Here is a 27,211-nt window from a genome sequence, read left to right as displayed (position 1 = left end):
TTATGCACTTATATCTCCATTAAATTAAAAAATACTACAGCTTCCTTTGCTGTAATATACAGCAGCTGTTCTTCTTTCCTGTTGGATTTGTTGTAGTTGCTGTTATTCATCTGGAAGAGCAACAAATACAGTTCCAACAGAAGTTTATTTTTTTTCTCCCTTGTCTCCCCCAAGTATGGCTCAGTTTCAAGATTGTTCTCTAGGCAGCCACCATTAATTTTACCAGTACCTTAATAGCAATTCAAAGGCATCAGACAATGACTGAACTCATAAACAAAATTCCAAAGACAGTTGAGTGTTTCTGTAAACTAAAGTGATCATAAACATTTAAATAGCCCTCTCACATTAGTAAATGTGTATGTATGTTTATATGTATATTATGTGTGCATATGTATACATATACACACAGAGATATATATATGTCCATATATATAAAGGAAAAAAGTCACAGTTCCACAGCCAAGATTCAATAGTTACTCACTATTTACATAAGAAAATTAATAAACCAACTTGTGATTTTAAACATTAAAACATTAATTCACCCTGAGAAGACAGAGGAAGCATTAATTAAAAAAAAAAAAAAAAAAAAAAAAAAAAAAAAAAAAAAAAGCTACTTGGATGATATGTATTTTTCTTCAGTCTTTCTGATTTCTTCTGATTTTCCTTAGATGTTTCTTCAAAGGCACATGGACTCCTAAATAGGTTACCATCACTATCTTTTGCTGTTGTTGTCTTTGTTAGAGGATTAGTTCATGCCACAGTCAGGTATTGGTGATAAAAAAGTCCAAAAAGGCTTGTGGCAAAGAGACAAGCAGCAATCCACCAAGTCAGAAATGACAAGAGCCCTCGGAAGAGCAGAGGAGTAAAGATGGTCTTTAGGCTGCCCAATGCCATTGTTATCTGAGTAACAGTTACCTTCATTTTTTCATCAGTAGATGGTAATTCAGAGTGAACAGAACCAGAGAATGGATGGTCCTCCACTAGAGAGTCAGAGTTAGACTCAGAATAGATTCCCCAGGAATGATTACCTGTAAAATCCAAATTAATAACTGAAACATAAATAGGAAGAGGTTCACAAAGTATTGATTTTTAAAGTGAGACATGAATGTCAAAATTCTCTAGTCAAACTTTGCAAAATTTAAATTTGAAAAACTGCCATCAGATTCTTTCATGATATTGAAAATAAAATTAAAACAAAGAGCAATCAGTAACATTTCCTTAATAAAAATCATTATTGAACCTGAATAAATGATAAGACTGTAATCTGATATCAAAAGTAAAAACATCTTAAAAAAAAAAGAAATATCTTCTTTGGAATTGATTTTTAATCAGCTTGGGGCAAATCATTTAACATCTTTAAACTCTTCAAACTTTTTCATTTTCTTCATTTATAAAATGAGAGGATTTGACTTAGATGACTTCTTAAGTTCTTTCCAGCTCTGAGTCTACAATCCTCTAGAAACTAAAATATAGTTAAGATAATGAAAATATATTTTCTTAATGGATAAGGGCATGATTATACTGAAAATGGTCATTACTAACATTTATATTCTTTTATAACTTAAAAAATAATTTGCATTTATTATTTTATTTGGCCTTTATAACAGCCCTATGAAACAGCCACCATCGGCACTGCCTTCCCCCTTTCAAAGATGACAAAAAAGAATCACAGATATTAAGAGACTTGAGCAAACTAAACCAACTAGTATGTGCCAGAAGTTGACTGATCACAAAAAACTGACAATCCAGAGTTTTTAATTAATCATATCTTTAACCAGAATATGTAAGGCAGAGAACAGATTAGATGGTTTCTTAAAAGTACTTACTATTCCAGAACAATTTCTTAATATCACAATAACATTAAAGAAAAAGAAATAATAAGCAATGTCAAAGCTAGAGGCTAATAATAATTTTCAAAAAGTTTTCATCATATAAACATCCTAGTTTTGTATTTATAAATATTTATTTTTTTATATTTTATTTCTAGATTTACCATGTTATCTATTAAATGCATTTCACATAGCACTGGTGGCTACTTTTAATCTTTCCAAACACACCTCCTGAGGAATCTGTTATCAAAATCAAGTGAAGGGGATGTGACACTAGGGAGACTTTACACTTTTTAGTGCACTTTCAGTGAAATCCTTCCCCCAGAAATTTTCTAGAATGAAGTGTACAAATGAGAGACAACAAAGTTAACAGTTCAAATGAACATTTTGTAGAGTGAAAGTCAGTATTGACAGAATAGCTGTTATATTTCTAAAATCATTAACAGCAACTTGATTCAAGAGATGAGTGTTTAAGAGATTTATTCTCTTGCTACAAATTGAAATGAATAATATGTAACAAAGTTTGATCAATTAATTCATTAAAATTGAAGAATAAATAGGTGACCGATAATCCTCTTAAAGCTCTAAACACAAACTGGAGAATAAGTTAGGCAAGAAGTTTTAAAACTTTATATCAAGTTTTCAAAGACAAGCAGAAGAAACAGTAGTTTGTGCTAAAAGTTATTCCTGCTTTTTAGGTTACAAGCATGTTTGAGATGGGTGCTTTATAACATTCTTCATATTTTACATGTCAGTGTGTTTCTAATCCAACACAGCAAGAGTGAATACAAAAATCACTATTTTCATTGTCCAAGCATGCATACCTAGTGTTTTCAAAAGTAGGGTTGTGTGGAGTAGCATGACCAGAGGTGCCACATACTGCAGTGCAATTACACAAAGGTAATAAAACACTCTCGCCACCTGAAAACAACAAAAGTCTTGAGTGACTAAAAATGCAAAGAATTTTAATACAACAATCATATTAGACTTATAAATATGATCATCAGTTTAATTGAGCTCCTTAAAATGTGATCAATCCTTTCATGAGAAGGAAGAAATATTTCTAACAAATTTTCATGATATTACAACTACTTCAAACATTGTGTTTCAAAAAGATCTCAAATTCTTGTGTAGGCTTTTAAAAATATATAAAAAGTTAAATAACAATTTAAATACTCATTGTTTTTCTTATGGACAAAATGGGGAATGGGGTTTAAAAAATCCCTTATCTTGACATTTTTAAAAGGCCATGTTACTGGAGTAAATGTTACTTGGTATTTGGAAATTAAACCAACAAGTTAATATTTGAGGAAAGTGATATCCCCAAAATCAGATTTAATGATATCTTTAGTCAATAAAAATACCATGTAAAACTATCTATAAAATGTAAACATTTTATTCTGTAAAGATCCAATTCAACTCTAGAGGAGGAAACAAAAAATTTTCCTAGCACCTACCCAATTCAACTCTAGAGGAGGAAACAAAAAATTTTCCTAGCACCTACTATGTGCTAGGGAATATGCAAAGGACTTTACAAATATTTGTAAATTTGAGCTCATTTGAGCTTCATAACAAACCTGAGAGGTGATTGTTATACTCCCATTTTACAGATGAGGAAACTGAGGCAAACAGAGATTAAGTGACTTGCCCAGGGTCTCTGAGGCTGGATTTGACCTCAGGTGCTCCTGATTCTAATCTCAGTACTCTACCTACTGAACCAGCTTCTATTACTTTAGGTGAAACTACTCTTGATGATCAAGTTGTGATTAAAATGAAAGAAAAGACCTGGGGGGAAGACGGGAGATGGGGGAGAGAAGGGAAAGGTATTTGATTCTAAAAGAGTCCAGGATTCATATAACTGTTAATAGCGGGAGGTGGCGACTCAAAAAGAGAGAATCGTTTACTCTTCTTATTTCCCCCATGAGATGAAGAGAATGGATTGCTCACATTTTTTTCTTCTTTGGGTTTCTTACCATAAATCAGATATTTCTTTTATGGTGTTCAAGTAAGAGCACAATAGGGAAAAAAATTCTAACCCTAAAAGCAAATACTTTTCATTTTGTAAGTCATAAAGCCCAGATAAAACCTATTCTGCATAGTGTTAATAGCCTCTCTATCTTAAGTCACTTAAAATCACTGAAGATAGAACTAGGAATAACAATTGAAGGCTTTTATTTTTCTATTACCTACCACAGAAATCAAGTTAATGATTTTCATTTATGACTTTAACTGTAAAAAGTTATCAAAAAACAAGTTATTCTTATTTACTGAAAAAGTCCCTGGTAGAACTGAGTATTTGGGAACCGTTCTTGCTTATAGGATGGAATATCACATACCATCAACTTCTTGTCATTACAGGAAGAGAGATTTCTCAGAGACTGCTTGTTTCTAAGGCTCCCATGAACACAGAAGTTTCCATGTTTGAGATGAAATCAGATCCTTAAACTGTTTAACTTCCTGTTTTGTGACCTACATAGCAAGATGACTTTGAAGATGCTGTTTGATTTTCTCATGATTTAATTTCACACTATTTTATATCCTTTACAAAAGACATCTCAATTAAGTGACAATCATTAAGTATTTTGCTAAACATTACCAGAAATTATGATGAGTATTAAAACTTCATACAAAGTGCAACTGACCCTTCCTCCTTAAGAAACTTATCTTCTCACTGGGAAAGGCCTAAATACATAAATACATGTGTGTGTGTGTGTGTGTATATAAGACAGATGGGAGCAGAGGTGAAGGCTCTAGCAACTGTGAGGCTTGGAAAGAGCACCTAGTTCAAATTGATACTTCATTTTTTTCTTTACTCAGTTCATTTGATGATGCACCCTGAAGGACAGGGTGATTAATCCTTCCTCCCCCTTAAATGGTATTTCCCACATCCCCTCCAATCAAAGTCCTTTCTTCATCTTCCCAGGTGAGTGCGTTTTCCTTTCCAAAAATGACTTTATATTTTTTCTGTAGGTGTGTGTGTGCAATTCAATAATTTGTGTGGTTTTCTTCTGATAGAAAGCAAGCTCCTTAAAGTCTGAAACTTTTGGCTTTGAACTCACTGCCAGTGCCTAGCTCAGGACTTGGCATACAAAAGAGATTTAATAAATACCTGATACATTGAATTCCATTGTGTATACAGAAAAGAAAATCAACCCATGGAATAGGGTAATAAATGAATGTTATTTTCTAACTAACAAGAAGATTGCCTCATTCCATCATAATATTTACCATTTTCTGCAAATCAACAGTACTAATTCGACCAGCTTCCTTCTTCATCTGATCCACACACTTTTGGGCTAAGTTTAGGTAAGCTTGAAGGTGATTGCGCATCAGAGCCAATCTTAGGGCACACAGCAGGATTATCAACCAGAGTCTCACGGTATCAAATGTAGCTTCTGTCATTCTGCAGATCAAAGATGATAAAATGCTGTCAAAGGTCAATGGAGTTACTTTTCATTGTGGATACCTGAGCAAAGAAGGATCCTGAGGAATAGGAGGATAGTGGTCTGTAGAACCTTTTGCATTCTTCAGAAAAATCTTCTGTAATGGGGTTCCCTTAATTGACCAAAGATACTAAAGTCAGACTCTGAAAAAGAACAATTCTGAAGAGTGATTTGACACCCTCAACATTAGGATTTCATGAAAAAGGCTCTTGTAAATTTGGGGCACTGGACTCCAGATCTTCCACCTGTAGCTTGGTTTTTTTCCTTGTAAAAAATCACCACTAGTCCATTTTTAATAAGCTCATGGATTATATAAGTATAATAATGTCCATCTGTGATTCCATCTATTAAAATTATTCCAATGTAATTTAATATTATATTGAACAGGATTGGGGGGAGGAAACATACAAATTGCTCATGTAGGTATACATCTATTGCACATATAGATGCATGCATATGTGATGGCCTGTGTGCATGCTTATATGAACTGGTGTATACACAATGTGTGCAGAGAGCAAAGAATGCATAATTTGTGGGTTTACTAGAATGGGGTATGTGTGTGTTGGGGGAAGGGGAAGAAGGTCAATGGGACTGATAATCTGTACAGCACTCAAGGATACCAATCCTATCTGTGCCCATCTGCTGGGGGTAAAAAGGGATTGGCACAGAAGGCTGCTACATTAGAAGTTAAAACCAAAGACATCATCAGGCTGTGTATAGGGATAGACGACTTCCAGCTGGAAATCCCAGGAGCCCCTTACTGTGCAGATGCTTTCACATTTTCCCTTTATTAGAAAGGTATGTGACTGGCTCAATCTGGCTTATCAATATGGGTATTGAGGCTTCCTGGCCTCCATGTGCCCCTTTACTAATCTTAATCTCGGCTACTCTCTATCTTTTTTATATATTGTCTCCTCCATATCGCTCTTTGAAAGTGGGTATTGGTTTTTTGTTTTGGTGGGGGATATGGTTTTCTTTGCATCTCCAGCAATTTGCACAGTGCCTGAAACATTATAGGAACTTAATATGTGTATATATACTTTAATGCTAACATTTATTTTATCTCTTTAAGGTTTTTAATATGTTTTAAAACATATCATTTTACTTTATCCTCATGATTAAGTAAACAACAGACATCATTTGTACTTTTATTTCAGTGGATCTGTGCTTTCATTAGAGCTCATATTCCCCTCCATTAATACAAACCAATCACACTTTCTCATTCATAAACTCTCCATGGGGAAACAGAAGTGTTACCCAACATTCCAAAAGCTTTTCTTGATTTTTTTTGATATTTTATCTATACTAACAAAGGTCCTCTGGATACTTCTGTTTTAGACAACATACAGAATGCTAATTGGAACGTTTGCAGAGCTTCCCAACAGAGATCTATAACCAGTCCAAAGATTTTGACCCAACAAAACTCAGGGGAAAAAAAAAAAATCAAATGTGGAGAACAACTATTGTTTTGATTGTGATGTGCAGTTAGTTGGTCAAATTATAGAACTCATCAATAGATATTTGGGCAGACACTGTAATTGAAAAACGATTTGGACCTAGTATAAAACAGGGAAAAAAGAGGAGTTTGGATTGTCTTTGGGAAACTGCAAAACTCCTTTAATAACCTCAAACATTTCAGAAAACAAAGTCAATTTTAAATAATATTCTATGGAAGGTATTGTATGGCTGAGAATCACAGAAAAAAAAAACAATCTTTAAAGAATTAAAAATTAATATCTTTCAGAAGGCAATGGTGAAATGTGTAGGTAGCAGACTTCACATAACAAAGGAGTCATTGAAGAAATGAGAAAAGATGTCATCAAAGATATATGTAATAAAAAATAACAGGTGCTAGTCACATGGCAAGATCAATGGCAGACAGTGAATGTCAATGGCCTTTTTAAGATGTCAAGGGGAAGTGAGGAAAATTCCCAGCACACTAAGTAGAACTGTTGTGTTAAACTTAGGGGAAGACAGAAGATGAGCAGTTATAGATGGATTTAACAAACAGATTTTTTTTCCCAACAATATATACACTTGATGATGATGCCTATTGTGATACTTCTTATGCTCAACTCCACTGTGATTAATGTAAGGAAGCTTACAATGGTCTGGATCAAATTTTATTTTTCAGATAATGGGGATGTTTGATTTGCAGCCTATATATTGAGAAAATACTGACTTTTGGTCAGGACTTCTGAAGTTTAGGATCTCTAAAAATATTATGTAATTTTCCAATATCATCAAGCTAAAGTTCTACTACTCAATTTTAGGCTCAACTCATCTTCCATTTTCAGCAGCAATCTAAGATATACATGTACTGATGAACTAACTTAATGGTATATTTACTGAATATCAAAATTGAAATTAAATGGCCTTTTCATCCATTTCATCTATTTTGGTTTTCTTGCCAATCTTTTTTCAATAACTTAGGATTTCACTATGGAGTCATCTATCACTCTAGTTAATTCATGCATCTGGAGAAGCTCACTTTCTACATTTTTGAAAGCCTGTTTCTGCCAGCAGTGTCTCTCAGAAGCTTAGACTAAGAATGAGTCATCCTTTTCCCAAAGATTCTGGAAATCACATTTAAAACCATGATGTTATTTCTCTGTAGGAGGTTCAAAGTAACAGGAGGAGAATTTTCAACACAACAGTAATATAGTAAGGTCAAAACTACTTAAGGACCATGCCTAGGTGAAGGGGCAGGTCAATTCTCCGAGAGCCTCCATAACTGTGGATCATAGCACTTGAAGGAGTTGCAAAGCAGCCCTCAGAGATGTTCCTTGTGAATTGGGAATGAAATGAATTGGAGGTAGAGGGAAGAGGAGAGAGGTCAGACAATGCAACAGTTTCTCATAAGGAGGTCAGAGAACACAGGTGCCTCTCAGTCTCTTTGTATCATCATCATCCTCTTACATTAAGAGATCATTCTAAAAGTCTGAGTTAGACCTCCACCAGCCACTGGCAGGTGGCTCTCATATCACAATATATCATAATAATACGAAGCACTTATATTTCTTTTCTTTTTTTTTGCTGAGGCAACTGGAGTTAAGTGACTTACCCAGGGTCACACAGCTAGGAAGTGTTAAGTGTCTGAGGCCAGATTTGAACTTAGGCCCTCCTGACTTCAGGGCTGGTGCTCTATCCACTGTGCCCCTTAGCTGCCCCAAAATTTCTAAGATGGTAAATATTGATAGATATGATCCACGTAAACAAAATCACTTTGGAGATGATCTTCAAAACTTAGTATAAAGTGGTCCTGGGACTAAAAAAGTTTAAGAGGTACTGGGCCTAGAAGAACTTAAATGCTTAGCTAAAAGCTTGATTCCTAAGTCCAAACTTCTTAGACTCTGGAATGTGTCAGGTTTAGGGTTAGGAGCATATATCTGATAGAGATTCATGAGAATCAACTGAAGTTAAAGTAGCTCTTGTAATTAAGAAGATTTATAGTAGAAAATAAGGGCCAGGGAGCAGTTAGGTGGCGCAATGGATAAAGCACCAGCTCTGAATTCAGGAGGACCCGAGTTCAAATCTGGTTTCAGACACTTAACACTTCTTAGCTGTGTGACTCTGGGCAAGTCACTTAACCTCAGTCTCAGAAAAAGAAAAAAAAAAAAAAAAAGAAAAAGAAAAAGAAAATGAGGGCTGGAAGCAACCTAACCAGTTAATTAGTAGAATAAAAGTTGGTTTCATCTCATCTAGTTTTAGAGGCTTTTTCAAGGTTTTCAAAGTGCTTCAGGGCAGACAAAGTACAAACAATAAATTAAAACCAAAAAATGTGTAAAAATTAGTTTTTGTAAAAATGACAAAATAAACACATCTGTAAAAGAACAATAACAACCACCATCCTGTAAATGTTTTCTTAGGATATGAAATAGGGTAAAGTGAAAACCAATTTGATAAAAACAAAAACTTATGAATATGTCTCCTCAGTTACCCATTTTTCCTACAAAGGGTAATATACTTAAGGAAATAAAATTGTCAAAAGACCTTTGAAGGAGATTAAGGTAGAGCAGTTAGGAAAAAAAGAGTCTAGTCATGAAGTGTCAGTGGATAAAGAGAGGGAATGAAAGACTACAAAGAATAGATCAGCTAGTCTATAGGTCAGACCAAATCAGATTAAAAGACAATGAGATTAAGTGTGGTGATAGAAGAACCTTGAAAAACTTATAGTTCAAAACTTCAAATAGTCCTCCCTTCCCCCCCCCACTTCAATATAGTGTTGAGGTTTGTTAAGTTCATTACAAAAAAGGATTTTAAAAACCATGCTGATAATGATAGAAAGTTGAGTGGATAGGCAGAGTAGATAAAGGAAATGTTAGAATGTTATTAAGCCATGTCTTACTCTCTGTGATGGATGTGATGGAGTGGTTTGCTATTTACTTCTTCAATAGCTTTTAAACATCAAGAACTTAGATAAACAGGGTTAAGTGACTTGTCCAGGGTCATAGCTAGTAAATGTCTGAAGTTGGATTTGAATTGAGGAACAGTCTAAGAAAAGAGATCTGAAGAATCCTAAAGAAGTCTGAGGTCTTTTATATAGCCATATGATTTACATAACCTAATTAACAGTACACAGAAAAAGGTGGACTCAGAACAAATCATCCACTGAAGTAGCAGTATGATACAGTGGAAAAGAGAACTAGATGTGAGTGGCAGAAGGGTTGACAGCTTACTTTAGTCATTTGAATGTTTCATTTAACCTTTTTTGAGTCCACCTTGCTAATCAGTAAAATGGGATAAGAGTATTTGCATGATTTACCTAATAGGATTGTTTACTCAACTTTAGTCAATTCATCTTCTATATGCTGAAGACATGCAGACCTGACTCATAAGCTCTTGAGGCCCTACCAGATTAAAATGGAATTGTTGTATGCTTAACAAGATAAAAATAGATAATAATGACACAGATAATATCAATCGGTGATTTCTAAGTCAACATGTTGACCAGCAGAGATCTATTTCTATTTAAGTTTGACACAACTATTTAAGTTTAGAGCAGGGGTTCTCAAACTAGGGCTGGAGGGCCAGATGGGGCTGCTGAGGACATTTATGCAGCCTGGCGGGTATGGCAAATGGGCTGAGGGGCGGAGACAGAGTGTGAGTTTTTGTTTTTACTATAGTCCAGCCCTCCAACAGTCTGAAGGACAGTGAACTGGCCTTTTGTTTGAGGACTGCAGGTTTAGAGAATCAAAAGAAATGATGCAACATATACTTTCAGAGATTAAGAAGGAGGGTATCTTCAGAGATCACCTGATCTAACAGCCTTCATTTTGCAAATGAGGGAAGATCAGATCAGAGTGATTAAACAGTTTGTCTAAATTCATACAGGTACTAAGTGGAGAGCTAAGTCATGAACCCAGGTATTCTGAAGCCAAATCTAATTCTCTTCCCTACTGTATCATGCTGTTTAGTTATTATTAACAAATATTCAGTAAGTAGCTTAAATTGATTCTGTACTAGATCTCAAAAGCCCCAGGTAGGTGCAGGAGAGAGTATTTTAGTATTAAGGTAAAAAAAATTCTCTGTCAATCATTCCTGAGAACTTGGCAAGAAAGTATTTAAAATACACATTTTTATATGTATACATACATGTGTATACTGTAGGCATGTATGTATGTATGTATATAAAACCACACCCCACCCCACCCACACACAAAAGTGTTTTGTACAGTGGCATTTTATTTTTGTCAGTGCCACCTTTCAGATTTGTTCATATAGGCATTCAGGTATATGGATATGGTTTATTTAAGTAACTAATACTCCTAACAAATGAATACATAAATATTTGAATCCATTTCAAGGTTGAATCTTAATTACAATCAATTTTGTTCTTAATTGCAAACAAAGGACTTAACTAGAAATTATTGTGCCTTTATGATAGAAGAGAAAACTGTCACTTCCTCCATTACCCTACATTCCTGATTGATAGCTGCCTGCCTGGGTCCTTTCACAATCTACCATGAATTTTAAATAAACCTTACTGTCTCTCTCTAATTACTTAACTGAACAGTCTGATGTGAAAGAAAGTCAATCAAAGATGGAACGGAGGTGAAAGTTTAGTTTCCCTTGCAATGTTTGTGAAACTGGGGCCAAAAATAAATAAATAAATGAATGAAGTGGAAGTAGAGGCAGAGAAAGGCTAAGATGCTAAATCTGCCCCTGTGACATTGTTCAGATTTCAATTTAAATATATAGCTAAAGAGGAATTGGCATTCTACTACCCTTCTCCCATCTCCTTTTACCAGAACTTGAGAAAACTGATTAGAGAAGCTAACAATTTTAACTCCAATGACTGAAGTCCATGCCTGAGTGGAGAATTCAGAATTAGGAACAAGATCACTCATTAAAGAAAACACTAAGAGTCCGTTGTAGAGAGAATGCTATTAGGCACAAAGTTTAGACATAATGGCTTCCCCACACAGAATTAAAGATTTTCTCTAACCTTAGGATACAGAATCTAAACCTTACTGGTTCCTCACTATTCCCCCTTATCACTAGAGCAGTCATTTACTCCAACCTTTTAAAGATGAGAAATACAAATAAATAAGAAGACAAACTTGTACTTGAGTGATTTTAAATACAGACCAATGAAGCTATAGTAAAAATATATAACTAAAAATATATTATTTTAACTTTGAATAATACAAATACTATTTTGAAACCAAACACCTCTGATATAATATAAGTATATTCTAAACCTAAGAGAAGTATAGTCACAATATGGCCTTAGCGATTCAATATCTATGTAGTCTTGTCATATTGCAAATAGTTTTAAATTATCTGTATTAAACTCCATATTTTTTGATCTATGAATTTATTATGGTATTAAGTTTACCTTTTTCAAATAAAATATCAATGATGCAAATCTTTTAAACAATATTCTATCTTCCTTTGTTAAAATGAATTTTTCTACTGATTTTCATTAAAAATAGCATTGCAATGATAACATAAGGTCAAAACTAGTGTTTAATTATACAAAATATACAATTGAACAAAATCAATCAGAAAATCTTATAAATATTTTAAAATAAAAATAAAAATAAAAATAAAAAAATGACACTTACAAAGGAACACTTTCTTTACCCAAAGTTGGGTTCATAATGTAGTCTTTGGTGATTGGTTTTACCCACAGCAGGACCATAAATAAGGGTGCCAAGAAGTTTATGTGAAGTAATGTTCTGAAAGCACATAAGAAATAATCATGAATACAGAAAGAGAACAAATGTTGATAATTATCCTGTAGACTTGGGATAGACTGAAGTTGGGAATTTAGTCCACCATAATCTAATAATATACTGCATTCTATTTTCCAGAATGTGTTAACCCTGATCTCATTTGATCTTGACAATAATCTTGTGAGAGAGATATGGGATACTTAAGGGAACTGAGGTTCAGAAAGGATAGCTAAAGTCATAAAGCTGGTCAGTGGCAGAGCTGGGATGGGAACCCTTAAATCTTATTCTAAACTTTCCTCACCAGCCTCTTTCTACTATATTCACACTCTGATTAAATAAAAAGCTCTATGAGCAGTTCTCTGAATTAAGTGTTCAATGACCACAATGAATTTTGAGGTGTAGAAAAGTAAGTTTTTTTTATATTTAATGCAGCTAAAAGAAGAACATGTCTTCTCATTATAGATATAACAAAGTTATATCAATTTAAGTGAAAGTGAGAGGTCCACAAGATTATAAGGCATATGGCAGACAAACCTGAGTGAAACACTGTTTAAATTAGAATCCCTTTAGTATATAATGTAAAAAGTTTAGTAAATACATGTAAAAAGTTTAAATCATATCATCAAAATCATATGTGATTCACAAATTTTCATTTTTTTCTTGGATCATTAAGAACATACCTGAAATTAATTTTCATATCCTATACATATCAAGGAAATTTATTTCACTTCTGACAAGGCAATATTCCCAATACAGCAAAGGGTTTCAGTTATAGCTGTAATTTCATTGTTAATTGTACTCAGAATTTTTAATCCATAGGGACAGATGGTTGGAAAAGATATTTTTATTATTTTAGAACAAAGACAAAGTCTTTAGAATAATTATTTTATTTTACAGGTGTTAGTTTTATTGTCAACTACCCTGAAAGAATAAAATTGAGAGTTCAAAGAACCATTTTTAAAAGTAAAGGAAGTGGTTCTAATATCTGTTGCCTCAAAATGATAATAAATTGTGTGGGAAATAGTGTCTGAGTTAAGAAATCATGCATAGTAACAGGAAAAAGGTAAAAGTTTGGCCACTGCCCTCCAGTAACATAGTAAGAACTGATGCCCGCCATGAGGGTAACAACATCTTTGTGCCAATCACGCTACTCTCAAAGCCAGGCTAGCATGCCCACACCCCCTGCAAATAGGCAGAGTGCTGTAACACAATGGGTGGTAGGGGTGTTCAGAAAAGGGCTGCAGCAACACCCCCCCAAAAAAATTTCCCAATCACACAAAAGCAGAATATTAAAAAAGCCACATTAAATTCTAAGGACCACTAAAATATCCACAAAAATAATAAATGCTTAAATATTTTTATGAAGTGTTTCTTTCATCCAGCAGTCTGAGTAAGGCAGTGGGTTTAGCCAAAGAAAGAGGCAGTATTAGGTATGCAGTGTTGCTAGGGAACACTATAGTATCAAGGAGCAGCCCACAGCGGTTTCAGTAGCTTGTGAAGGGCTCCCCTCCACCCACCCTTTTCAGCTTATTTAAATCATAACGCTGGGGTTAGTGGACTGAAGTGTGTGTGTAGAGTAGAGGGGGAGAATCAGGTTTTCTCTTAAAAGAAGCCATTAGAGAGACGGGTGGTGGGAGAAAGGCAGGATGTAGCCAAGAGCATGCTGAGTAAAAGGAAGAAATAAAAGGGGATGAAGGGGTGTGTGGTTAGAGGTGGGAATAAGTACACCCACACACAAAGCATATGCAGAAAATGGAGGTGGAGGAAACAAAACAAAAGGACTGTCAAAATTAAATAAAGGAAAATGACACAGGTAAAAGAGATATGAATGTTCATCTCCTTAAGAAAAAGACTATAAAAGAAGGTCCACCATTAAATACAGGGCTTTACAGACTAAGAATGTTAGGAGATATGAATTACTCAGAGTATCCTAATCATTGTAAATAAATATATCAAATGGATTATTTTCAACTTTGGACTTACATTGCAAGAAAAAAAAAAGACTAAAGGAAAACTTGGATTTACACATAAGTGTAACTATATACAAATAATTGCCTTTCCCCAAATATTCTGCATTAAAGAACAATCTATTGATAATGAAGAGTATATTGCAATAAATGTCATTAACTATTTTGGAAATTCAGTAAAATATCTCAAACTGAAAAAGTGTTCAATGACATACAACAGTAGGGCTAGAAACCAAACAGCAACACGTAAATTAGAGCAAGAATTTAATATTTTTTACAACATTGTAGAATATCAACAACTTAAATTATGTTATCAGAACTGTTGATAAAACAGTAATTTTTGTACTGTTAACTAGGGTTTCAGTATATTTGGTGCACAAACATAAAAATGAAAAAAAAAAACATGTGCTCGAATTACGAAAGTAAAATACATATATTTGTACTCTAATTTTAGTGATTATGCTATTGTAGTAATAATTTAAATAAAAGCACAAATAGGTATTTGTGTCTTTTATGTTCAGTGGACAGAAGATTTATTTGGAGGGGGGGGGAAGGAGAAGGTAAATAGCTTTTAAAAATACATTGCACTAACAAAAATAAAAGTAAAAAGGGTGTTCAACTTGTAGAAAATATGAAGTACAATTTAAGTAGATCAAATGATTACTTCATTATTAATTTTCATTACAATAAATTGCATATACCTGCATTGAGATGAAAAACATATATTTATCTGCATGTGCTTATGTACATTTTCCGCTTACTGTGTTATTTTTTCTGTTGCCAAATTCAGGGCATCCAGATGCATTTGAGCCAGCCGCAACCCAGGGAAAGTCAAAAAAGCACCAATAAGTGAACACAGAATAGCCAGGAAAAATTTGAAAGTAAGTTTAGACACAGGACCCCTAAAAAAATGAAAAGATTTATCAATATTTCCTTAAGTAACTATGAATTTCCTTTTTCCTAACAATTTAGCCCATGAACTATATTTAATAATCATAGCCAGAAACATTATAAACAAATTCAGATCAATTTCTGACTCAAGGCAATGTAATGGCAAAGGCAACTCTGACTTAACTAGTTAAAATTTTCATTGGAAGAAGGCATTTAAAAGGACATATCAGAGAAAGCAAATTCTAGTGAATTTTTGAATCTGGAAAGGTCAAATCAACATTAATAAGAGTAGATAGATGCAAAATCTAAAGACAAAAATTAGTTATTTAACTTCCTTATAACAAGGACAAAGTTTTTAGGGAATAGGTAAAGCAACAAAGACGGTATCAGAAAGGATATTTCCTATACAAAAAAGCAAACTTCAATTTTCAGCTAAAATATTTGGATTTTATTTTTAAAATCTTCCAAAACTTACTGGGATTCTAAACCTTGCTTTTCAAGAAACTGCATCGCACTTTCTGAAAAATTTGTAAAACCTGTAGGAAAAAAAAATGTATTATTCTTATAGGGGCAAAATACAGAATCTTTCTTTGGAAATAAAATGCTAGAAAACAGCATCTTAAATTTTCAAGTGTCTAGCTTAGCTCTTTCATGTGCTAATTAGTATGCCACAATGCAATAAAATTTGGTTATTAACAGGAACAGTCTTTGAAAACATCCCTTTGATATTTGTACATTCCATGAACGTGAATAAAATTTGCATTAATTCTTCAGGAATTTGTTTAATTTTTTTGCATCACAGAAATATTTAACTGTAAGAAAGTTGCGGGGTGTGGATTAAAAATGAAAGGTAAGCAAATAATATCAACAAAGCAAATACAGCACAATGAAGACTTGATTCTTTCAAAAACAATGAATAACAAATTGTGCTTTTAAAAAATGGGACACATTTCAACATGAAAGAATTAAAAGTATACCTGAAACATTAGTCATTTTAATATATATCATGTATACACACACACATATATCTTGGGGGGGAGGAAGACATATATAACACACACATATTTATAAAATCATTTAAAGTTGAAAGTATTTATTACCTGTTTCAAGTCCAAATTCTAGGTAGTTTTCAGTAACAATCAAGATTGCCATAGCTTTGACAAAGAAAAAAAATCCAAAGGTAACACAAACTGATCTTTCACCACCTTCTTCTACTTTAAAATAGTGTGTAGTCAATGAAAACAGTACCTTGCTGTAGGAGTAAAAAGTTCAGGAAAAAAAAACACAAAACTTTGTGGAGTCCAATAGTAGTACCACTTTATGCTACTTGAAATGCCATTAAAATTTCAACACTGTCTACAACATTACACAAGAAAAGTAACTTCAAGTTCAGAAGTTGATGCTGCTTGGGAAAGTTCCTTAGTTTTTGGAAATCAGAAAAATCTGTGGAAAACTGGTCATTCTCCCAGGAAGCAGAATGTAACATTGAAGAATGCAGCAGGTTCAAATGTGGTTTAGAGTAGCCCTGACTTAGGAAAAGACCATAAACAGTAGCAACACTGTCCTTGGACAAAGAGAGTAGATATTAAAATTCAAATGAGTATCATATTGCACTATAGGTCACTATAGTAATTTCTATGCAATAGGTTCTTGGAGAAAGGAAAGACCAGGAAAGCAGCCATTTTAGGAAACTAAGATTTTTCACCACTGATTTGTAATTAGTTGAGCCTGTTTAAAAAAAAAAAAAAAAAATCCTAATTCCTGGATTGATAAGGAAGAATTTAGAACTAGAAGCCCCGGACCTTTGAGGTCATTTAATGCAACTCTTGTCCTAGTAGGAAGAAACTGAGACTTACAAAGGCTAAGGGACTTTCCCAGGCAGTGTCAACATTCAAACTTGAGTCCTTTCATTCCAGAACCAATGCACACTCCATGAGACCATGCTGCTATATAACAAGGGAAGATATATTTATTCAGGTATCTGGAATTGGAAATCAATGAATTTTTCCATTGAGACAATTCTATATTCAAGGGTTTGCTGCAGTTGAAATAGTCTATTATCCTTTTATTCTTATATTTTAACCATATGAGCTCAGACAGCTTGAGAACTTAATTAAAATATTGTTTTTAAGGAAACAACCCTGAAATCAAAATAACCAATAGCTAGTGCTATTTTAATCCATAGTTGAGAAATTATTTTTAGTTCTCTATCTGGTGAAACTGTAGTTTAATCTTCAAATATGAAAATGTAAGCCCTAAATTCATTTGTGATTCTAACCAAATTACTTAATTTTTCTGTGCTTCAAGATTTTTTAACAAAAAGAGAGAAGAGATTTAGAAAAATTAGTCTTAAAATGAAGCACAGAAAGAATTTTACAATCAAATCACAGTCAGTGACTTGATCAAATTGAGTCTAGTGATAAAGCTTGGACTAGAACCCAGGTCCTTTCCCTTCTCAAGGGATTTTTCCAGTATCATTGTCTTCTTTAAAGAAAAAAACAAAAACAAAAAATCTATATAAACACAAAAGTACTTATGTGTTAGGCTTTAAATTCTACTACTAACCTATGACATTTATGTACAAAAGAAACTTCTACTTATAACATGGGGAGATGTATTTATTCAGGTATCTGGACTTGGAAGTCAATGAATTTTTTCATAGAGAAAATTCTTTATTCAAGGATTAGATGTAACTGAAATACTAGTCATATTTTAACCTTATGAGTTATGAGGTTAGACAGTTTGAGAACTTAACTATTAGTTCTAAGATAACACTCCTGAGTTCAAAATAACCAAACAGAAATCAACTCAGAACACAATAAATACCTTCACAAAGTGAGGAATATTCTATGACTGAAGTGGAAAAAGTTAAGGGAATGGAGCTCTATCCCTGGTTCTACCAACCAACTAGCTATGCCCTGCTTCTACCATTAGTATGTAATTATGCACAAATTACTTTTTTTAAAGTTTCCTTATCTGCAAAATCGAGTTGATCTCTTAAAACTTCTTACAGCTCTACAAGCCAATGTATGATTCTAAGAGTATAAAACAGACAAAACTTTTCACCATTTATATAATTACAAATGCAAAAGATTTCCTGACCTTTATAAAGCTATTAATCTCTCTTTTTAATATGCTTATAATTGATATAGACATTCTATAATGATATAGACATTCCCCAAATTAAAACATCAACAACTGACCTATGTCTGTCTCATATAGGCAAATTCACACACACACACACACACACACACACACACACACACACACACACACACACACGTACGTGCGGCCTGTATGCATGTATGTATGTTCGCATGTGCTACCTGGATTCCAGTCCAAGCTGTATCACTAGACCCACTTGAACAAGTCACTGATAGTAAAATTATTTCTAAAGGTTCATTTTAGCATTTATTTTTAAATTGTTACTCTACCTATAAAGCCATCTCTGTACAAAAACCAAACTAACAGCAGCCACTGACCAGAGCACGATACCATCTCATCCAATATATTTTTACCTCTCAAATAAATTGTGCCTATCTTGTGCTCTCCCTTTTTCCTATCTTTTGCCATTTACAGTGTTATATATTCCACAGAAAGCTATTTTTCAAGTAGCAGCATTCAAGAGCAATGGACATTTATTCAATTTAATTATTTTACTACTATGTAAAATATATTATTTTCCATTATAATAAATATTTTAAAGTTACATTATTAATGTCAATAGATTTTATATAATAGTTTAGGACTCTATCCTAAACAATATCATTCCAAAGATTCTTTCTTTGAGGAAAATGTGTTCCAAAATTCCAAATAACTGCTGATTGATTATATATATATATTATTCTGTTGGACCCTTATAATCTAACATCACCCTATCTTTTCAAATTCATCTCATGCTATACCCTTTCCTTTATAAGCAACTGGCCTATTCCCTAAACTCATTCAGCATTCTCTACCTCCACAAATACTCAGACTGATCCCTATGCCTGCAATAACCTCACAACCTCCTTCATCTCTGCCTGATTAAATCCTATATATTCTTTAAAGGATGAGTTATTTCTTCTCAACGAATCCTTTTCTGACACACCCCTCCCTGCCCCCTGTCAGTTTTGATCCCTCCTGACTTCAATCATCCAGAACCTGAAATACCACTTGGCATAGCACTAGTACCATACTAATAAACTGTTAAGTTCCAAAAGGCAGAAGAGTGTACTTTATTTTTTTTTAAATATTACTAGGAAAAGCATGTAACATACATCTTCAAACCATACTAAAAATGATTTCATTAATTTGTAAGCCAGTATAGTTAGGTTTGTTATTCAAAGCCAACCTGTGGCAAGCTAAGGACTTTTTACAATCTTACTTCATTCTGGTCAGTTCACAGCAATTTGTTTGAGACTATTTAGGGATGGTCCTGAATGATGAAAAGAAAGGTGAGGAATCAGGAAGAGATAGGCCCTAAATCACAAATGTGATGATTAACTATGGACAATTCATAAATAAGATCTGCTAATTTATTCCTGAGATGTCCTACACAATTTAAAAACATTTAGTGTGATGTAAGCGATGTAATTTGATACTATGTATTACTATTTGCTATATATACACAATTTTAAATTGTGTTATTTTACTTATATTGAATACTTTGAAACTATATAAGCTTTTTATTGAATAGAAACTATTAAGATGGTCCATTTGTGCTCTTTGGTCTGTTTTATATGTTGAAAATTTAAGAAAACATCTACACATCTACCCTTCTGTACTTTTTGTTCCATATAATAGTGAATGGTAACTGCTGGATATGTTAAATCTGAAACAGAAGTGAGCTCAGGTCACCTAGTCAAACCCATACATCAAAAGAAATTCATTCTCTTCATCTAGCATTCCTGTAAGTGATCTTCCTACATGCATTTGAAGACTATCAGTAAAAGAGTCCACTCCATTTCTTGATAGCTTTAATTATCTTTGGTTTTTTCCCCCAAGATTTTAAGTTAAAGAAGAAAAAATAGTTGAGGTAGGAGAACCAAATAAAAAAAAAAATTATTCTTTCTATTCACTATTAATCTGTCCTTTAATTCACTGTAGCTTATGTGTATTGATAGAGCAAATTTCAGCCAAAGAATCTTTTCAACAAGAAATGAAATTAAATTCAGTTAAATTGAATGTTTTACTTAAATATCACCTAATATTCAATACTTTACCTAAATAACATCCTTCCAGTTTTTCTTATAATTAAACTTTTAAAAAAAAATTATAGCTTCTTCTGAATTTATGCCAACTTCTAGTAATTCCTAAACTCTACTGAATCAAAAAATGAGTTTGCGTAAGTTTTCATAAAATCTAACATCAATCTTTTCCAGATATTTAGTATGAAGGAATGAAAGAGAATCATATTTCAAGCAAGGTATTTAGATATTTCAATAATATATGCATACACACATAAACATATTGAATAGTAGAATTTCACTCATCAATAAATCTGATAAATTGTCCAAACTGGCAAGCAAGTTCCCTATGTTCATGTCAAAGTGGGACTATTAAGATTAGCCTTCTCCTAACTCCCTCAAAATTCCTTTTAAAGATCTCAAACTATTAACATACTTTTACTCAATTTTAACCTCAGCTTTCACACTGTTAATTACAAGATTAAGGTAATTGCTTTAGCAATTGGTAAATATTTAAGAACTGTGTCATTTTAGATTTGACAGAAGGCTTATTTAAGCAGGATATAACTTGTCAATTTCAATTAAAAGTTAAAATTATTATATTTTGATAGATTCAATATGATCATTATAGGTATGTTGATAAACATAAAAATTTTACCTTTTATATGTTTACTATCTATAAAACTTAATTATTATGCATATTCTATCATGACTTTTTTGTAAGATATTTTTTCACTTGACAGATTTAGGTTTTGATATGTGTAATCTTATTTGGCATAATTTTAAAGAATTTGTTGTGATAAGTTGAGTAAACCATTTATCCCTTGGAAAAAAAACTTAGGGAGGCTGTTATATCAGAATAAAAATCAATTCTTCCTTTCAATACTAATTAAACACCCATTATTTACATATGAATTGGGCTTTATGTAATGTGAAGACACAAATAATCATGACTACTACCCTCAAAGAATTTTTACTTGAATTAGAGTTGATAAGTGGTACAAAGTATATCTAAATGGTCAGAAGAGAATATAAATGTATGTAAAAGGAACTATTTGCAGTAATTCTCTTTTCTGATAATTACCATGGTTTACTGAAATTCCAAAAAAATATAATGAAGTTGAAAGAAAATCGACTAAATTTAAAAGTGATTAAATGTTGAGTCCTTCTCCAGTATTATCAAGAAAAATTGTTTTATGCTTATATATATATAAAATATGCTTATATTAAGAAATTTTTTTCTGCATAAGATATTCTTACTGGTCAAGAAAGCTGGTCTACAGTACTTAAGAAGGCATGTAATAGGCATAAATATACTTTTGAATTTTAAAAAAAGTTTGAATTGAAAAAAGTGAATTAAAAAAAATTTTTAAAACATTTTGAATTTTTAAAAAAATGTATATCAATCTTCTAAGTATGACCTGGGGAGGCATGACCAAACAGGAATTTGTCTGAAAAGGATAAGAATCAACAATTTAACATGGCATTAAAAAAAAAAAAAAAAAGTTGCAATTTTAAGCTGAGGGGCACTGTAACAGGACTTGAGAGGACTTGGGATTTCATGGTCCTCATGTACACTTCTTCCCTTATAAATTTGTATCTGAATATTTTAATCAATTACAATACAACGCCACATTTTAGTGAAGACACAGATAAATTGAAGATCAAAAAAAAGGAGAAAAACGGCAAAGGGATTAAAAACTGAGTCATATAAGAACCTGTACTCTCAACACCTCAAGGGCTGAGGGGAGATGAGGTAGCCAGAATGAGAAAGAACACCTGAAGAATATAATTCCACAGAAAGATGTCCATGAGAAAGATACAGGAGCTATCTACATTATCTAAAAAGGAGACCAAATTGAACAAACAAAAAAAAAAGTTCCTTCTTGCAATCCCAAGTAACTAAAAGCTAGATCAGGGAAGTCTTGCTAAAGAAGCCAGTAGATAAGCAAGCTAAAAGTCTAGAAGCCCCTGTCCAGGAAAATTCTACAGAAAGACAAATACGACAGTGTCCTGCCCAAGGAGCATTAGCAGATACAGAAGAGACAGAATCAAGAAAGACACATCAAAGAAACTTTATAAGCATAAGACTGCTTACTACCTTTCTCATAGCCAATCACAGTGCTCTAAAAAAGGAACAGTGAAGGCTATCATAAGTCTTCGCCTTAACAAATGAAAGAGGAAACCAGAATCCCCATTCACACAATCACTTCTCTGGTTTAATTTCTAACTAGAAATTGTGACAATCTTTCTTTTGGGGGGCAGAAATGAGGCAATCTAGGTTAAATGACTTGTCCAAGGTCACAGAGCTAGTAAATGTCAAGTGTCTGACACTGGATTTGAACTCAGGTCCTCAACTCCAGGGCCACTGCTCTATCCACTGCATCATCTAGTTGCCCCTAGCAATAGCCTTCTATTATCTCCCAGCTTTAAATATTTCCTTGGATCAAATCATCCTGAACACAATTAATGTGAGATTTTTCTAAACCATGACACATGCCCTGATTAATGACCTCATTATTACTGTTAGGCTAAAATATAAATACCTTTTGGCATTTAAAATTATTTATAAACTGTTCCCTTTTTATTTTTACATTCTTCTTATGTTTTACTTTATTCCATATACAGTATGATTTAGTTTATACTAGCTTCTTTGGTGCTCCTGCCTTTGCACTAGCTATCTCCTAAGCCTGAAAATCATGTCTGCTTTTAGCTTCCCTGGTTTCCTACAAGTCTCAATCAAATCCTACATTCTGCAAAAGGGCTATCCTGGTCCCCTAACTTGTCATTCCCTTTCTCCCTCAGATAAGAGATTCCAACCACTCTATCTACAGCTTACATTTATTTAAATGTTTACACGTCTTTCTCTCCCATTAGAATTTAAGTTCCTTAAGGTCAGAAACTTTTTTTTTTCCTCAGAGCTTAACACAGTACCTCATACATAGTAATAAATTAACAAACGATTGTTGACTGATGGACTTCAGGTTCACTCAAAAAAGGATGAGCCATACCAAATGAACTCAAAGTAACAGTGAAAAAAGAATTTTTAAAAGAGATAAATAAAAACTGGTATACATAAAAGCAATAAAGATAACAAATCAATAGTAACACTTAATAGCATAGCATCTAACTACTTAAAGGTAAACAGTCAAATGACAAGAAGAAATAGACAATAACTGCAATACAATAACGGTGAACCTCAATGTACTTTTTTTCACATGTAGAAAAATCTAACAAAAAGAAAAATGAGAATAAAATTACTGACCTGAAAAGAATTTTAGACAAACTATCAATGAAAAAATTGACAATTTAGCAAAGTATAAAAACTATACAAATGCAAAAAATTTTTAAAGTATTTTATACATGTCACAAAGCAATAAAAATATAAGGCCTCTATATTTTTTTAAAAGACTAAAATCAATTGGATACCAAATAATTTAATTCCAAAGAATTGGTGCATCAGAGAACCAGTAATAGAAAAAAAAGAAAAAAAAAAAAAACACAAAGAGAGAAAATACTAAAACTTTTAGGCTTATGCCCAAAGCATTGGCTAGTCCTTTTTGGAAAATCTGTATCTTTAAATTCTAAATTTTATCAACATTTCAGAAAAATAGGTCAATGAGCTGGGCAATTAAGCTTTAAAAAATAAAAAAGCAATGAATCAAAAAAACCTAACTAAAATGATAAATCTGAAATTCAAAAGATTAACAAAATTTAAAGTAAAAAAAATTGAAAAAACTAATGAGATTAATAATTACTTAATCCAATGTTTTTGAAAAAGGAAAACCAAATTGTCAGCATCAAAAGTGAAAAACATTCAAAAAAAAAATGGAGAAAAAAATAAACTATCAGAAAGCATTTTGCCCAGTTATGTGTCAGTAAACTCAAGTAATATAATATGTATAAAAATATTATATCCAGATTAACAGAAGAAAAAAAAATTTAAGAAACGTAGTTTTAGAAAATGGAACTGAAAAAAATCATACATGAGATACCAAAGAGGGAGAGGGGGAAGAGACTCTCTAGGCCAGATATATACATAAGAAAATTTTATCTAATATTTAAAGAATAATTAATTCTACAACTATAGAAATAATGCAAAAATAGTTCCTTATGCCAAAAATAATATTGATATCTTTTGTTATGGGCCAGAACTCTGAACTTGAAACAAAGGATTCTTACAAGGTACTAAGTCAGTGGAATTGATAGAGACAATAGTTATCTAATTTAGCATGGTTCAGTATAATTTATTTAATCCCACAAGGAGATGTTATGGGCCAGAACCTGAAACAAGGTACTAAGTGGAATTGAGGAGAGACAATGGTTAAATCTAGTTTAGCACTGATTTAATCCTACAACAAATAATGGTTTCCTAGTGATATAATGATTGATTTGTACTCAGTGTGTAGCTAAAACCTCAGCCAGGGAGACTGAGAGACATTCTGAAGGAGCTAGAGGCAGAAGCTGGCAGAGGCAAAGGACTGGCGGCAGGAGCTCTTGGAACTAAGGAGACAGACCTCTAAGAAAGCTAACTGGGCCCCAGGAAAAGAGACAAGACTTTGAAAGAGGCAATAAAGGATTTGGACTTTAATATCTAGCTGTACTCGTGTAGTGATTACACTGAACTGAAACGAATGCTGCTCCCAGAGACCCCAAGAAAACCTCAACAGAGAACATTACATTTTAGAATATTACAATCCTTGATATCCAAATCAGGGGGAAATCAAGCAGAAAAATAATGTAGTCCTATAATATCTCTATTTAAAATCTACTAGATAATGAGTATCCACTTAAGTAAAACCAGGTCATATATATGTACCAGGAAGACAGAATTGAGTCAATGTAAAGAAAACTATAACATAGTGGGACTGGAGTAGACCTGTCCCTGGTCTGTGATTTTCACATTTATATGAGTCAGCTCCTTCTATCAATTCAGTTCAGCACCTTTTCCAAAATTCAGAGTCTAAGAGTTGATTGGAATATGAAGAAGTTAAGTGACTTGCCTATATTGATGGTCAGCATATATCAAAGTCAAAACTTAAATGCATATTTTTTCTGGCCCCAAGGCCTGTCCAGTCATTTTTCATTTTGGGACCCCATTTGGGGCTTTTTTTGGTAAAAATCCTGGAGTGGCCATTTCTTTCTCTAGCTATTTTACAGATGAGAAAACAGAGGTAAATAAAGCTGAATGAGTTGACCAGAGTCATACAGCTAATGTCTAAGGCTAAATTTGAACCCGGGAGGAGTAGTCATCCTGACTCCAGGTCCAGCATTCTATCCACTTTGACTCGTCACTAAGCAATTCTGGCTGAAAAAAATGTTTACAAAATAAATATCAAGAGAACCCCAGAGAATCTACTGAAAAGCTATTAGAAATACTCTAAAACTTTAGCAAATTTGTAGGATACAAAATCATCAGCATTTTTATACATCACTAACAAAATGCAATAGCAAAAGATACAAAGAGAAATTCCATGTAACTGTTGATAGTAAAAGATATTTGAGAATCTCTTTGCCAGAGGAAAGTCAGGAACTATATGAGCATAACTACAAAACACTTTCCACACAAATAATGTCAGATCTAAACAATTGGAAAAATATTAAGTGCTCTTCATCAAGCGAATATAATATAGATGACAATACTTTAAACTATTAAAACTAATATATTAACTAATTTAGATTTATTAATTTTTAAAAGTTTAATAAATTAATTAATTTTTATTAGTAGCCATTACTAATTATTATTTAAATCATTATTTTATTAATAATTAATGGCTAATAATTAGAAAAGTTCATCAGTGGAACAAGTTAGATTCACAGCAATCTAGTGTTTGACAAACTCAAAGACCCAGCCTTTGAGATAAGAATTCACCATCTGACAAAAGTTGCTGGGAAAATTGGAAAAGTAGTATAGCAGAAACGAGGCATTGACCCACACCTAACACTATACCAAGATATGATCTAGACATGAAGAATGATATTATAAACAAATTAGAAGAACATAGGATAGTTTACCACTCAGATCTGTGGAGGAGGAAAGAATTTGTGACCAAAGAAGAACTAGAAATCATTATTGATCGATCACAAAATAGAAAATTTTGGTTATATTAAGTTGAAAAGCTTTTGTACAAACAAATCTAATTCAGACAGGATTAGAAGGGAAGCAATGAGCTTGAAAAACATTTTTATATTCAAAGGTTCTGATAAAGGCCTCATTTATAAGAACTTATTTATAAGAAATTGATTATTATTATTACTATTATAAGAATTGGTTTACAAGAAATCAAGCCATTCTCCAACTGATAAATGGTCAAAGGATAGGAATAATTTTCAGATGAAGAAACTGAAACTATTTGTAGTCATATGAAAAGGTGCTCCAAATCATTACTGATCAGAGAAATGCAAATTAAGACAACTCTTGAGACACCATCTAGGAGAGGGAGTGGAGGGAAGGAGGGGAAAAGTTGGAATAGAAGATCAATATTGAAAAATTACCCATGTGTATGTTTAGTAAATAAAAATCTGTAATAAAAAATAAATATCAATAAATAATAAATATAAACAAAAAATTAAAAATCCATATGAATCAGCAGGTATTTACAATGCTTTTGATAAAATTCACTACTCATTCCTTTTTTAAAAAAATTAATTAAAAGGAACAAACTATAGGAATAAATGGATCTTTCCTTACTAAGGAAAAAAAATCCTTAAGCCAAATTGAAAGAAGGGCAA

The 27,211-nt window shown here is 32.8% G+C and overlaps 1 protein-coding gene across 1 annotated transcript in view; it reads right to left on the bottom strand.

Moving 5' to 3' along the window:
• Positions 1–648: 648 nt before the first annotated feature.
• The window catches only part of TMEM161B (transmembrane protein 161B), a 95,626-nt gene continuing 69,063 nt past the window's right edge, over positions 649–27,211 (bottom strand). Inside the window, exons 6-12 of the mRNA XM_074282135.1 lie at positions 16,412–16,563; positions 15,787–15,847; positions 15,182–15,322; positions 12,343–12,456; positions 5,058–5,232; positions 2,654–2,750; positions 649–1,028 (exon numbers count right to left, since the gene is read on the bottom strand). Coding sequence (XP_074138236.1) covers positions 751–1,028; positions 2,654–2,750; positions 5,058–5,232; positions 12,343–12,456; positions 15,182–15,322; positions 15,787–15,847; positions 16,412–16,563 — 1,018 coding nt within the window. The 3' untranslated portion in view covers positions 649–750. The remainder of the gene's footprint in view (positions 1,029–2,653; positions 2,751–5,057; positions 5,233–12,342; positions 12,457–15,181; positions 15,323–15,786; positions 15,848–16,411; positions 16,564–27,211) is intronic.

This window comes from Sminthopsis crassicaudata, chromosome 1 (assembly GCF_048593235.1).
Source record: "Sminthopsis crassicaudata isolate SCR6 chromosome 1, ASM4859323v1, whole genome shotgun sequence".
NCBI lineage: Eukaryota > Metazoa > Chordata > Mammalia > Dasyuromorphia > Dasyuridae > Sminthopsis > Sminthopsis crassicaudata.
Note: the sequence above shows the minus strand (reverse complement) of the source record. Positions and strands in the feature narration are given on the sequence as shown.